Source organism: Corvus cornix, chromosome 5, assembly GCF_000738735.6.
Source record: "Corvus cornix cornix isolate S_Up_H32 chromosome 5, ASM73873v5, whole genome shotgun sequence".
In the NCBI taxonomy this organism is placed as follows: Eukaryota; Metazoa; Chordata; class Aves; order Passeriformes; family Corvidae; genus Corvus; species Corvus cornix.
The window spans coordinates 49,157,006-49,171,675 of NC_046335.1; the positions used below are offsets into that span (position 1 = coordinate 49,157,006).

Genomic DNA, 14,670 nt, shown 5'->3' on the forward strand with positions numbered 1-14,670 from the left:
GTGTCACTGCCATGGGGATGTGGTCACTGTCCTGGTTGCCATGATTGTTTTGGTTATGTATGAACACAGAGAATTTAAAAAAACATTTCCAAACATCAAACTTACTAATAACCGTAATTATCTATCAGACCGTCCCAGTTGTTTTTACCATGAAATAATGAGAAATAAAAAATTCAGATTCTTGAGATTAACAATTTTAAAGGAATGTTTTATCCTCAAACATTAGTCTGTGCTAGGATCTTTGTGAAATAAAATTATTTTCAAGTTATCTCTTAAAAGATTTAGATAAATGTTCATGCCAATCATTCTGTAACAGTTTAACCAAAGAGGTACTATGCTTGCTGGGCAAATGATGTTTTTGAAGGGCTGATGAAGTTCCTGAAAGACTGATCTTGTGCTACTTTCCAAACTGAACATCCTTCATTACATCACACACAACAGTTTCAGCACAGAAGCAGACTCAGCAGCAGTAAACAGTATGTATGATGGAGAAGCCTGATGAAGGTTGTTCTAAACCTAATTATTTTCTGCAATTGCTGTATCAACAACCTGTGTCCTTAGTTACTGTCCGCTTCAGGCCTTGTATCAGTGAGGGAGAAAAAAATTGTATGAGCTTTCTCAAGATCTTACTCCTTGTAAAAATGTGCTACTATCATGCTTGGTCTGTCCTGTTCTGTCCTGTCAGTTTTCTGGTCAGTCAGGGGGCATTTGTCAGAACTGGCATTTGTCACCATTTACCTTGCTGAAACAACTGTGTTTTCCACTGAATTGGCCATCAGACTTGCACGGCCCACTTTCCAGAAGGCAGTTTTCTGGTGTCTCTGCTGTGTGGCAGGGAGGCTTAAAAAAGAAGAGATTAAGGTAGGGAAACAAATTCATGTCAGGTTTGTATTTACATACTTTTAACTCCATAAAGCTGCAAATCAGTTTCGATACTGTCAACATAGAGGGAAGAAATCCCCGCATGCCTCTAATATCTGTGTATGGTCACAAGGATGGTGAAGGGTCTGGAGGGAAAGCCACAGGAGAGGTGGATGAGGTCACTTGACTTGCTCAGCCTGGAGGAGACGGAGACCTCACTGCAGTTACAACTTCCTCATGAGGGGAAGCAGAGGGCCAGACACTGCTCCCCTTCTGTGGTGACCAGTGACAGGACGCAAGGAAATGGCCTGAAGTTGTCAGGGGAGGATTAGGCTGGATATCAGGAAAAGGTTCTTCACCGAGAGGATGGCTGGGTGCTGGAACAGGCTCCCCAGGGCAGTGGTCACAGCACCAAGCCTCACAGAGCTCAACAAGCATTTGGACAATGCTCTCAGGCACATGGTGCGACTTCTGGGGTGTCTTGTGCAGGGCCAGGAGTGGCACTCCATGATCCTGGTGTCTATATGCCCTCCCGCCCGCAGAGCCACCACAAGGATCATTAAACCCTCCGTGCTTTCCCACGTCGGCCGGGACGAGCCCAGCCCAGCCCAGCGCCCTGAGGGGCGGCGCTGCCCCGCGCGGGGGCCGCCGGGAAGGCGGCGCGCGCCCGCCATGGCGCTGGCGGAGGAGGCGCTCCGGAGGCAGCTGGGCAAGGTGCGCGCGCGGGGAGGGGGCGCGCGGGGAGGGGGCGCGCGGGCGGCGCTGAGGGAGGGGAAGGGAAGGGGAGGGAAGGGCCGCGGGAGCGCGCGTGCCGGACGGGCCGGGAAGGGCGGCGGTGTCCTGGTGCCGAGGGACTCCCGTCCCGTCCCGTCGCATCCCGGTGTCCGCGCTGTCCTAATACAGCTGAACTTTAAGTTGCAGTGGTTTCACGCCGTGCCTCACAACTGAAACTTTACTCTTCCCTCAAAAATTGATTTTTTTTTTTTTTTTTTTGGGTGTTATTCCCCTCGTTAGCGCCTCCACGCCTTAGGAGCACAGACGCGTTGTTGTAGCATCTTCTCTGAGCCTTTTAATTTACATGTGAGAAACTGAGGTGGGCGTATTGAAGCTTTGGGCATGCCAAATAATTTTGGGTGCGAAATGAGGAAGGTCTGTATCTGAGTCACCTCGTAAATCCTGCGGTCTTTAGAAGAGGACAAACTTTTTGATAGGAATGCCTCGTTTTGTATTACGAATAGAAGGAGGCCAGCTAGGGAAAGATGACTGGTTTCACAACCAGATGTATCGATGCTTCTAAAAAATGTTGTAAGTGTACGTTGTATTGGTGCTTTTTTCTGGTCTTAAAATCAAGAGTCAAACACGGTTAGAAGGGAAAAAGGGATTTTACCTTGGTATTTATTTTAAGGATCCTTAGGTGCACACGTCCAGGTCGAGTGCACCGAAAATGCACATCACAATGCACCCCCCAATAGATCTGGTATAACATTATAGGTTTTACTAATTAGCAAATCTATCAAAGATTCCCCAATGAGAGGCTCGAGTGAGCCCCCCTCCCCAAGGGACCTTCCCCTGGATGGTTCTGTCTTAGTTTACAGAATGTGTTCTGGAGAGGAAGCTTCTAAAATGTTGAGTCTCCTAGCCTGACAAACAGGTCCAACAATGTAGGTGAAAAGCACTAATACAGAAGTTGTAAAAAACTTATAATGGGGGTATAAAAGAAAAGGCAAAAAATCTTCATGGCATCAGTACAGACATTCATAATTAGGGAACTAACTTTTTTTTTTTCTGCATGACTTTGCAGAATCTTGTGATGGGGAGAAGCCAACTAAAAGGTGTTTCTTGTCATCAGCTCTGTGTTTTCCTGTAGAAAGTAGAAAAATAACTGTGCCATGCTCATAGCTGTCCTATTGCTGCTGGGGTGACAGACTGAAGAGAAATTCGATTTTAGCTGCTACTTTGTGACAATTATTCCAGGGCACTGAGCAGCTCTTTAAGCCACTGTCAGACAGCAGTTTTGTTTGCTTAGGCAAGGGTTCCAAAAAAAACAGCAGCAGGTTTCCTGAATGAGAAATAGAGGCTCTAATCTAGGAAATGGAAAGCAGTCTTTATAACTTTGGGATGTGGGAGGATGCAAATCTCTTGGAAGTTCACATGTCGGACTGGCTGGGGACAGTCTCAATGAAGCCGCAGTGATTCGTTTTCTCAGCTCTCAAGGACAGCTTAAAAATGAAAAAAAAAAAAATTCCAGAGGCTAATTACTTATACATTTAACATGTTTGTGGAAAGGGACATCTTAGGAAACTGTTCTAAAATGTGTGCAGGTGGATCTGAGTTTAACTGTGTCAGTAAGAAAATAAACCCCTTCTAAGAGGTTCATATTTTTATATTCTTTTTAATTATTGTGTAATTGTAATTATTGTGTAATAATTGTGTATTGTGCAGAAGAGACTAAATTTTCCTAAACCCCTGTTCACACAGCTGTAAAGGGGAAGAAATGGTGTATAGGGAGTGATGCTCAGAATTTCAGAATTCTTATGCAGCAACAGCAGACCTGCAATAGCTTCAAAGCTTTTTTGTAATCAGTTCTTTCTGATAATTTATTTCACATCAAAACTATTTATAATACAAGTAATTATGACCTTCCCGTTCTTGTGTTTCTGCCTTCTCTAGTGGCCTTTCCCCTATCTCTTGTAATGAAAGAATCCTTTGAAGTGAATCTTTTTTCCTTATTTTTTTCTCCCCCTTCCCAGTATAAATTCAGAGACCTGACCATAGAAGAGCTGAAGAATGTTAGCAAGACCTACCCCAACTTCACTTTCTCCATGAACACATACAGTAAGAAGTGATACAGTTACTTTGAACTATTCGTGGGGATTCTTACTTGCCATAAATGCAGACTGTGTGTAATAGAATGTGAATATGTTTCAGTTGTGTTCCTGTCTTTATGTTGACTTGCAGTAAAACTTCTCATGCTGCGTTACTGTTCCTGAATGCTCTTCCAAGAGTGCATACATATAAAAACCTCAGCAACTCATTTACTTCATCTTACTTCAACTTGTCAGTAATTATAGAATATTGATGCTTTAAATTCTTTATATGCAACACCATTTTCCCTATATGTTATTTTTATATTGAAAGTATTTTGATGGCTTTAGCTTATAGAGTGTGACTTCCAGAATCCATCAGCCTGACTGGAAATTCCTACAACATCAGAATTACCCAGGACAAGGGGTTTTCAGACTAATGATGAGCTTAGTTGTACCAATGCAATTTTTGTTAAAATTTCATTAAGGAAATATTTAAAAGGATAGGGGGGACCTTAGTAACATTCTAGTCTTGGTTCCTTCAGGAGCAGTATATTTGATTTCTAAAGAAAAATCACCATTATATATTTGTAGTTATAGATGGGATTGCTATGCCAGGTTTGAAAGGAGTTATTATTTTCTTTTAAATTACATTTTTAATTTCAGCCTTCAAGGATGGATCCCAGAAGGACCTCCTGAATTTTAGTGGTACTGTTCCAGTGAAATATGGTAAGATAAATCAAATGTAATTTTCTTGCCAGTTATGAATCAAAATGTAAAATGTGTTGGGTGCTGCATCTTAACAGTTCACTGTGCAGTGTCTTCAAAGTGGGCTGGAAAGGATTTTACATGAATTGGCAGAAGCCACTTCTACTGCATAAACAAGTGCACAGGTGCTGAAATGAGGTGGTATTAATTAAATAAGTAAATTAACTATTAAAAAAATGGTGTTGTTTGAGACCGTGTAGGCAAACTCTTTGGTGCTAATGGAGCTTGTGTGAACTGAGACCTACACTTGTACAGACAGTGTCCAAAAATAACTAGTAGGCAGCTTTTTATTTTCAACCTAAAGCCTTTGAAGTCTGGTGCAAAGCTCTTTATAGATGTCTTTTTGTACTAGGTGTGTTAAATCTTAAAATAAGTATGAAATATATGTATGAAACCTTTCTTTGCTGGGAAGAGGGGACAGGTTGGCTAAGAGAGGACCCTGGGAAGCAAAACAGCAACAAAGCTTTATATTAAGAAAGGCACAATCAGTAGCACTTCAAGTTGATCCAGACAAGTCTGGTTTTATTAATTAGCCTAAGTAATATAAATACTTTCCAGTGTGAATCTGGAAAGTGATCTGTCAGGCTTTTTGCCTTTGTTATTACTAAGTGTGAATCATATCACACACACAACTGGTCTTCAGCGCCTCTTCCCGATGCAGATGTTAGTAATGGCTTTTATTTTGTGTTGAACAGGTAATTCCTATAACATACCTATTCATCTGTGGATCCTGGATTCTCATCCCTTTGCTCCCCCCATTTGCTTCCTGAAGCCGACTGCAAACATGGGCATTTCAGTGGGAAAACATGTTGATGCACGTGGCAGGATTTATTTGCCCTACCTGCAAAACTGGAGCCATGTAAGAGGTGGAGTGGCTGGCAGGGGAAGGAAGTGTTTGGGAATACTGCATGGTATCATTTGGAGCTTTCAGGCAGTCTGAGGCTTGTAAAGGAAGTTGGAAGTGATTTTAACAAAAAAAAGGGACTGATTCTTTACAAAGCAATGTTAGCATCATGATACTTTGTTGCTATGAATAGTGAGACCAGTTGAGTGTCCCTCAGGAAAGTTCAATGAAAGTGTCTACCTTTTGGGTGTTTCTCTTTTGGCAGAACTCTGAAACAGCACAGAGATTCAAATATCAATTCTGTTGCTAAATTATTTTATGCTTTGTATTAAATTACTCACTTCAATATGACTGCCAGGCCAGTAAAAATGATTCAATGAATGCCAGCTTTTTGAAATGAATGGGCTGTATTTTACATTGTTGATACAGAAATTCCTATGGGAGCTTCTGCTGACTTCACAGTGTGTTTTGCCTGAAGGAGGACTGAATTGCCAGAATTCTGGACAGTTGAGCTCATCTAAGAAGACTGAACTATCTTTTCTTTAGCTAGGACTTCTCCCTTTTGTAATACTGGATGTGGTTATATCAAAGGTTTCCATATGTTCATGGATGACTTCAAAAATTAATAGCACTGGTACTTTCAATTTTAGAATTCCTTTTTGTTAAATTCCTTTTAATCCATACTCCTGTTTGGAAAGCAGCTTCTCAAAGTGATGCTTTTCTTTCCCTTAGGTGTTTGTGTAAATGTTAAGAGTGTCAGTATTTATAATTTGATTAAATTTTGTATGGCTCTGGCAGCTCACAGCTGATACCACTATATGAAATAGCTATTCAGCTGTTTTGTCTTCTGTATTGCTGTATTTCAGCCTAAATCAACTCTCATTGGATTAATCAAGGAAATGATTGCAAAGTTTGAGGAAGAGCTCCCTTTGTATTCACTGTCATCTTCTGATGCAGCCAGGCAATCAGAACTTCTCTCCTATATTGCAAAGATTACTGAAGGTGGGGATGTTTTCATGGACTTGTTTCTAATGTTCTTATAAAATATATTCACTTATTGTCATTATTTGATGTCACAAAGAAGACTCCATGGTTTATATTTTACAAGTTTTATGCTCATGGGATGTATTTACACCTGTAACAGCAGCAAAGGGGGTGCTGTTTTTGTGGTATTAGTGTCTAGCTTCCTGCTATTATCATGCTCATCTATTTCTACTTAGTGAAAAAACATGCCTATCTAGAGAGGAATATTTGTGTTTTACACCTTGCAAGTTGTGGTGAATTTTCTGTGGTCAGGCTTGTCTGCTGTTTTGAAAAAGTTCATGTAACTTGATTTAACTCTGGCATAACCATGATCCTTTATGAAGCAGCAATAGTTGTATTGATACAGTGTGGACCAGCACCTAATTTTGTGGTTTTCTTTTAATTGTAGGAGAGACTGACATGAAATCAAGGAGTAAAATTGGAGGCAAAAATGAAGGATGTTTTAACAAAATTACTGTTGTTGGAGCTGGAGATCTTGGCATTGCCTGTGTACTAGCAGTTGCAGCAAAGGTACATAATTATGAAAAATAGCAACAGACCTGATTAATAGAGAGGATTCCAGTCTAGTTCTTAATATCTCACACTAAGGAATACCTCATCAGTTTGAACAACTGTCACTGCGTAGGTCATTTGTCTCTTCAGTTTACTTATGGACATGCAGAGGTGTTCGTTTTCTGCCCTGGTTTCTCAGTCAGCTCTTTTAATTATAAGAGTTAAATACTGAATTCACTTACTTTGAAAAATCCTTAAAGGACTCTTGCCTGAGTGGTAGCCTGTCACAATGGGGATCTCCTAGTTCCCTGGAAAAGAATAGTCCATAGATGGTCTGTACTTCATCACAGCTGCATGTTAGATGCAACAGTAGTGTCAACATTTTTGACTTCCCAGAGATAGTTCTGTAAGTTTTTTGTTTGTTTTGTAATGTGTTTTTTTCCAGTTAGACTTCTTAAACTAAATCCTTTCTCTTGTGATTTGGGTGAAATTTTCACCAGTAATTTTGTTTGATTTGTACATAGTACAGCAAACAATGAAATGGGAGGAATTTGGGGTTTTATTCTTCACTCCCACAAGAACAAGTTTTCTTTTGGTTTATTATTGACCTGTATTTTTTTTATTCATACAGGATGTTGCAGACAAGGTGGTTCTTTTGGATCTTTCTGAAGGTGCAGCAAAAGGAGGAACCATGGATTTGGAGATTTTTGCTGTGCCAAATGTGGAGATCAGCAAAGGTATGAGATGTTGTTTCTGGAACAGGAGTGAGTGCTGTACTGTGTGTGCTTGTGCTCATTTTAATGAGAGCAGGACACCTGGGAAGATACAGAGGCACATAGGCTCTCTTTTTTTAAAAGTCTGTATGTGCAGATAAGAGGCTAATGCTGAAACTGGACTCATGCAGAAATACAGAGAAGCCAAGCTAAAACTTCAGTGTCATGGGCAGAGAAGAGGGAAAGGAGGGGAAAAATATATGCATAGGGATTAGTGAAGGCTGTGAAAGCAGTGTTCAAAAGGCTGACAAATAAAGGTGTGTTTCAAAGTGCTGCTTTCCTAGATTGATGTTCATTAAACATGCACATGGCCAATAATCACTTAATTACTATCACTTAGTCCTTAATCACTATCACTGCATATTCAAACAATGAATTCTTAATAACTTTGTCCTCAGTCAGCTGTGAGCATACAATTCAACAGTCAATGCCATGTCTCTGTAATTAGTGATTAGTTACAGTCTTTGATGGTCTTTGATGGTTGCAGAGGTTGAGGCCATGCAGCTCAGAAGTTTTTCCACAGGGAAAGCTGGAACTGAATTAAACAACATTCTTCCTTGCTTATGTGTCATGTTTCCATGTTCCTTGCACCCTTTGCAAGATGAAATGAGGGGTTTTCTTGTGCTTCTCTTTTAATTTTATCTTGTTTTGGGGACAGAGATTTGTTCTGGTTCCCCCAGACATTTTTGTGGCTTATTCTGCACCTGGCATTGCCTGCTGTACATTCTTTGATCTTAACTTGCCGGTTTTACTGCTAGCACACCTTTTTTTCCTGAACCCTGATTGTGCAGCTGTACCACAAATCTGTTTGTGCCTCTCTGGTTGCCTGTTGTATGTGTGCACTTAGCTGTGGTATAAGAAGCTTGTGTGTTGTTGCTGGCTGTGCTGTTGGTAGTATTACAATACTATAAAATGCTTATACACTGTCACCTGCTATTTCAGTATGTTTATATCTAGGTTTGGGGCAAGCAGGTATTAATTATATCCTGCTTAGTATGGTTTTAATTTGTCAGTGCATGAGGCCTCTGCTTTGGCTTCAGCTGGTTCCGAAAGTGGTGCAACAGTCAGATCACTTTGCTTCTGTGTCCAGGCTGATCACCTGTGTGGCACTCAGATATTCAGAGCTACCTGCTCCAGGCAGCTTTGACCTACAGATTCCTGCAGCAAGCGTGGTTGTGTGTTTCTTTGGGCTAATAAATACAATTTGTCTTTTATTTGAGTTAATAAATAGATTTTTGGAGTGCTTTTCATGGTTGTCTACATGTCCTTGATTGAGGTATAAGATCAAAAATTACAGAAGAAGCCTCAGATAAGGAGTAAAAGTCTCCTCTTCGTTAACAATTGGTATAGAATAAAAGGAGCCTTTTCATGGCTTTTTTTTTTTCTTTTTTGCCAAGAAAATTTGGAAAAGTTTATCTGTCAAAGCTGTCTAGATGTTTTCTGGTCTCTGCTCTGTAACCTTGGACAAATTGTAGTCTGGCTTTTGTGATTGGCAACTATAAAACAGGAAAGTAGTTCTGTGGGAGAGCTGTGTTTTATAGGTGCTGTGGAAGTACCCCAAATTCCACACTGGAGGATGGGGAGGGACAGGAGGTGAAGAATCCCTAATTAAGTTGGATGTTGTAGTTCAGCCTTTAGAACAGCTCTTGGTTTTGCATCCAAAACTCTGTAGAATAACATAAATTTCAAAAATACATTTTCTTTTTATTTTCAGATTTTTCTTCTTCAGCTGATTCCAAAGTTGTGGTGCTTACAGTCAATTCTCTGGGTAATGCTCAGACTTACCTTGATGTCATACAAAGCAATGTGGATTTGTTCAGAGGAATTATTCCAGCAGTATCACACTACAGTCAGAATGCTGTTCTCCTTGTTGCTTCTCATCCAGGTATGCTGGTACTTTGCATAATGTTCTGTCCCTCACCTGGCTTTTTCTTTGCCCTGTTTTAAAAGTATGTTACTGCTGAATTACACCCAGTTAGTCAAAAGTTCTTGCTACTCTGAAAGATGTTTTCCTTTTCAGCTTTGAGCAGGACACTGTCTTTGAGGGTTTTTTCTTTACTGTTACCAAGATAAAAGAAAATAGTGTACTTTGTTTAGTGTAACAGGTATGTATTTCTGTGTGTTTCTGTGCATAGTTTCAACCTGGCTGTATCTACATGATTAGCATCCTTTGGCTGTTGTCTTGTCAGTTGTGAGTTTTATGTGTACATTTCTCCTGTGCAGGAAGGATAGATCTCTGTGTGTTATGTCCCATATGATCACACTCACAGGCTACTCATATACAAAGTACAGTGTTGATATTAAGTATTGCAGCTAGATTTTGGTGGAAGGTTTAAATCATCCAGGTCAGTGATACTGTGAACTAAGACAAAGAAAAATCACTGCTTAAAAAGGAAGGACGTGAGTGTGAGCCTCTATCCTGTAATGCATTGGAAGACAGCCCCTTCTTACTCTCTTACTCATTATTGTTGTTATTTTTCCACTTCTTCCCCACCTGACTTGGTGTTTTAGGTTGAAATAAACTACCAACACGTTCTTACATGCTTGTGCCATTTCTAAAGTAAAGAAGTCCAGAGTTTTTTGTAATGATGATTCATGATTTGCAGTTGTGTGGAATTTTGAGTGGTCCTTCATTGGCAACATATTTTTTCTTTCACATTTAGTTGAAGTAATGACATTTGTGTCGTGGAAGCTGAGCTCATTTCCTAAAAGCAGAGTAATTGGAGTAGGTGCCAACCTTGATTCTGAGAGATTTCAGTACATCCTGACAAACCTTTTGAAAGCAGAGGTGCTGGCAAAAGATGCCTGGGTTATTGGTGAACAAGGGGAAGACAAAGGTAAAGTGGTACTTTATGATGACTATGAGCATATAATGTCCTGGCAGTGCTTAAATAATTGAATAATGAAAGAATAATTGAGAAAAGTAATAAGAAGAGTGGTAAATTTTCATAATAATGGTTTTAAGTAATACAGTTCTGGGGTACCAAAGTCTGTAGACTTGGAGTGGTAGCAAAAGTGTTTGACATTTGTCACAGGAAAAAAAAAAAACCAAGACAAACTGTGACCTCAGATGCTTTTTTTTTTGTTGTTTTTTTCTATCTAGTATCATCATGGACCAGCTGTAATGTAGCTGCAAATCAAACAGAAGCAATGGCTGCTCGTAACTCAAGGGAAAAGGTGGCTAACAGGTAACACCATTATAACCTTATTTTTTTCCTTCATGTTTAGGCACTTGATGTTCATATGTTCTTCAGCTCTATATGAAGGGGGGGAAGCTTGCTCTAAAATGCTCATATGTTGAGTTTATAGGAAATTGTAGGTCAGGTTTTCACTTTTATGGATGTGTATATGGCCACTGTTTCTCTGAAATTCTTACTAACACCGTGCCTGGGGTGATGTAAGAAGACACCACAATATACACTGGAATATCAGAGCTGTTTGATTGTGTATTTAAAACTAATTCTAGACAAGCCTCTGGCCCACTTTTCTCAGAGCTTCTGTTGGAAGCATTTGCTTCAAAGCAAAGCACCAGTTTGGATGAATTTACGTGATTTAATTATCAGTTACACCTCTTGACAGAAAAGAGAATTGTTATTAGTGTAGATAAAAGGTATTGGAAGGAAATTATTTTCAGCAATTCTTTGTTCCATTGTGTTGTTTTCCAAAACAGAGAATCATATTTTTATAGTACACTTTACCTGATATGGTACACTTCAGCCTGTCTTCTGGGTTTTACATAAAAACCAAAATAAGAATAATTGAAATCTAAACATCATGTTTTTCTCCTTTTCCTGGTTTACATATAGAGCTATGGAAGTTCTAAAGGGAAAAGGTCAGAGATCCTGGTCTGTGGGGCTCTCAGTTGCTGATTTGACTGACAGCATTCTGAAGGATAAAAGAAGAGTTCATTCTGTATCCACTCTGGCAAAGGTAAATGTGTTATTAATACCTTTTGGTAGGCACTGTAATTATATTATTTATTATGGATATGACCATTAACTTTAGCAGCACAGACATCTCAGTCTTCTGAAGTAGTGCTACTGCCATTACTTTCTTCCAACAACAGCACTCCATTCTAGTCCAAAAATGAGTAAAAATCACTTACTGTTTTAATCCAAACCAATAGTAAGAGTGGATTATTCTCCCAAAAATAATAGTCCAGAGAGACAGTACATTCAAGGTTGCTGCCCAGCATCCCTGGAATAACTGGATTTGGCAAATGAAATGGGAGTTTCAGTTCCCAAGTGCTCAGTATTGAACGTAGATTTTTTTTTAGGGGCCAAAAGAATTCTGTATCTTTTCTGAAAGTATAAAATGCATTTTCTGCCAGTATTTTATTTGATCAGGTTGAAACAGCTGCTTTTTTACTCCTTAGTACTTTACTTATGAGGAGAATTATGAAGCAATAGTTAACTTAAAATTGTAGACTGCACTTTGTTTAAAGTTTCTCCTAAGAGGCTTCATTAAAGCATTAGGTCATTCCATATGACAAGAAAATCCATGTAGAAATGTTTACTTGTCACTTCAATTTAGAGCCTTCAGAAGGACAATTTGCATGTCCCTGTGCAGGGAAGTTGAGCTGGCTGCTTATTTTATTGAGTACAAGCACACACCTATTTAAACCTTTATGTTTCAAGTGAGGTTTTTAATCATTCCTGAACTAAATGTAGATACAGAGGAGTGACAAGTCTCTTAAAATGAAGAGTAACTACAGAATGTAAAATTTCCCAGACAGATCCCAAAAATGAACACCATCTACAGTGTAAACTTGAATTACAGGGATATAAGTTCAATGAATTCTTTCACAGAATCTATATGGGATCAATATGTGAAAAATATGTTCCCCAGTTCTTAGGCTGCATTATTTATTTTTTCAGTCCTAAAAGAACAAAGGATACTGCACTGTCAAGTGTCCCTGCTTGTTCTACCTAAGAAATGGTGTTTAGTGGTATAAACTTTGCTTGCATTATAGAGATCTCATATATCTATATTGGAAAAATTGCCCAACTGTGGCAATTTCATGGTTCACAAATTTTTATCTGCACAGTAATATTTTACAGTTTCTATTCAGTAACCAATTGCCCAGGATCTAAAGTAAATGGAATTTGACTTATCCAAACGTGCCAGATGTTGGAATATCCTCGTTAATTAAAATAATGAAGTAATTTTGTGTAGTTGTATGCTTTTGTGGAGTTGCAGCAGAAATAAGTAACTCTGTGTGTGACTGTTCTTTGTGTGTTGTTTCAGGGATGTTGCAATATAAACAGTGAAGTATTCTTAAGTCTTCCATGTATTCTTGGAACCAGTGGAGTGATTGAAATGGTCAGACTGGAGGAAGACCCACTGGTGCAAGAGAAACTGCAAAGCAGCGCAGGCTCAATTCATGACCTCCAGCAGCAGCTGAGACTGTAAGGAAGCACAAGGGAAGCCTGTGTCTGCTCACTGAAGTCGGAGATTTGCAAGGCAGAAGAGGTTGCTTCATATATGTGGATTTCTGTAGAAAACAGGAAGCTTTGTTACTTTACTTTCCAAAAGTGCTTTCTCAGTTTAGGTTTAAATAATTTAATACTGCACCGTACAGCAATTTTTCCTTGAAAAGTGCACTTTCAGTAGCCAAAATGAGGCAGGTAACATGCAAGAATGTTTTACCTAAATTCAGGTGGCACTTGGCTGTGGCTTTTGGCGGCCAACTATAGCCTGATTCTTGGGTTATTCTTAGCTCTTTGCACCTCTTTAGGAGGCAGTCCTGGAGCGTGGCTTACCCAGCTCTGCAGAAACTCCAGTGTGCAGAGCCCACTTGAACCCTTCCTCATGGCTTTTAAATGCTGCATCTGAGGCTTGTTTAGGGAACGGTCACACTCCAGCTCCTTAGGGCACTGGGCATGCAATTCCATAGCTCCATCTTTCATGGCTGGAGATGCTCATATGTCGGTGGACTCCTGCCATTTACTAAGGGGAGCATGATGTTCACAGTATCCTTCAAACCTGAACTATTGGGTATGGATTTCTGTTCACACTTAATGATGTCTGAAATACTCTGGTCATGACTTGCTTGCTTTTATTTTGTAAGGACATTCAGAGCACTAAAGCACCTGCAGTTCTCACTACACACATGCAGCACTGGAACAGGGGCTCTTCCTGAACGGGAGGAGCAGTGGCTGGACTTCAAAGAAAGGGTAAAATCCAGTAGTTAAACAATGCAGGAGTATCTGCTCATTCAGACCTCAATCCAAAGCCAGCTGAGGCAAGGGAGCTTTACATCAGCCTCAGGAGAAGGCAACAGAACCTGTAACCCTCTTCCTTGGAGGCTGAGGATGTGATGAAAAAGCAGAATGTGGATTTTTTGGTAAAAAACAGATGTTTTAGAGCTCAAGGGGTTTTTTGGGTTCTAACCTCTTGAATCACTGCACTGGTAAAAGACTGTATTCCTCCTGATGATACCTCAGCATCACATGGCAGGCACAGGGGATGTGGGCTGCACTCCTGCAGTGCGCAGCTCAGGAATGTCATTCCACGTTTATGCTTTGAGGGGGAACTGGTTAAATATTGTTGAAGCTTTCTAAGCAAAAGTAGGATCTGTGACAGAGCAAAAGATCTGATCCTTTGTGCCTTCCAGTTACATCTCACAAAGAGCCAGACATGCAGGGAGTTCTGAGTGTATACTGATCTCAGAACTGGGATAAAAATTGAAAGAAAAAAACCTTCAGTAATTCATACCTTTTTTTAATTGAATACTCAAATTTCTTTCATTGTAGTGGTAAATGATGGGGCAAAATTAGTGATGGGTGCAGGTAACCAAGTTTGCTGCTATGTTTTTTTAAAGCTGCACTTTGGGGTTTGGTTTTTTTCACTTACTTTGGAAAGAAAACAGTACGAATTTAAGGTTTTACATTGTTTATCATGGTGTTGTTTCTCATCTCTTGAGCATTTCTTTTCATGCGAATAGTCAAACTGTTTATTTAGCTTGGTGCTTTTGTAATAATCTTAAAATGCTGCCAACTCTCACAGGTGTGTTTCATAGATTAATGCTCCTGATCTTGCGTTTGTGTCATATTCCTGGGAACAACAGCCAGAGGGCCGCGGT

The 14,670-nt window shown here is 39.8% G+C and overlaps 1 protein-coding gene across 2 annotated transcripts; it reads left to right on the forward strand.

Moving 5' to 3' along the window:
• Positions 1-1,500: 1,500 nt before the first annotated feature.
• Positions 1,501-14,621, forward strand: UEVLD (UEV and lactate/malate dehyrogenase domains). Of its 2 annotated transcripts, XM_039552409.1 has the most exons (12): positions 1,501-1,575; positions 3,612-3,696; positions 4,332-4,394; positions 5,129-5,292; positions 6,144-6,279; positions 6,710-6,831; positions 7,445-7,550; positions 9,301-9,471; positions 10,250-10,423; positions 10,690-10,774; positions 11,393-11,516; positions 12,834-14,621. In XM_039552409.1, exons 1-12 carry the CDS (start codon positions 1,534-1,536, stop codon positions 12,996-12,998), a joined length of 1,437 nt encoding a protein of 478 aa, XP_039408343.1. In that variant the 5' UTR covers positions 1,501-1,533; the 3' UTR covers positions 12,999-14,621. The 2 variants fall into 2 exon arrangements, with proteins under 2 accessions (XP_039408343.1, XP_039408344.1); XM_039552410.1 differs by lacking the exons at positions 10,690-10,774; positions 11,393-11,516; positions 12,834-14,621 and adding an exon at positions 9,607-9,691 and having other exon boundaries at positions 10,250-10,335.
• The last annotated feature ends 49 nt before the right edge of the window (positions 14,622-14,670 follow it).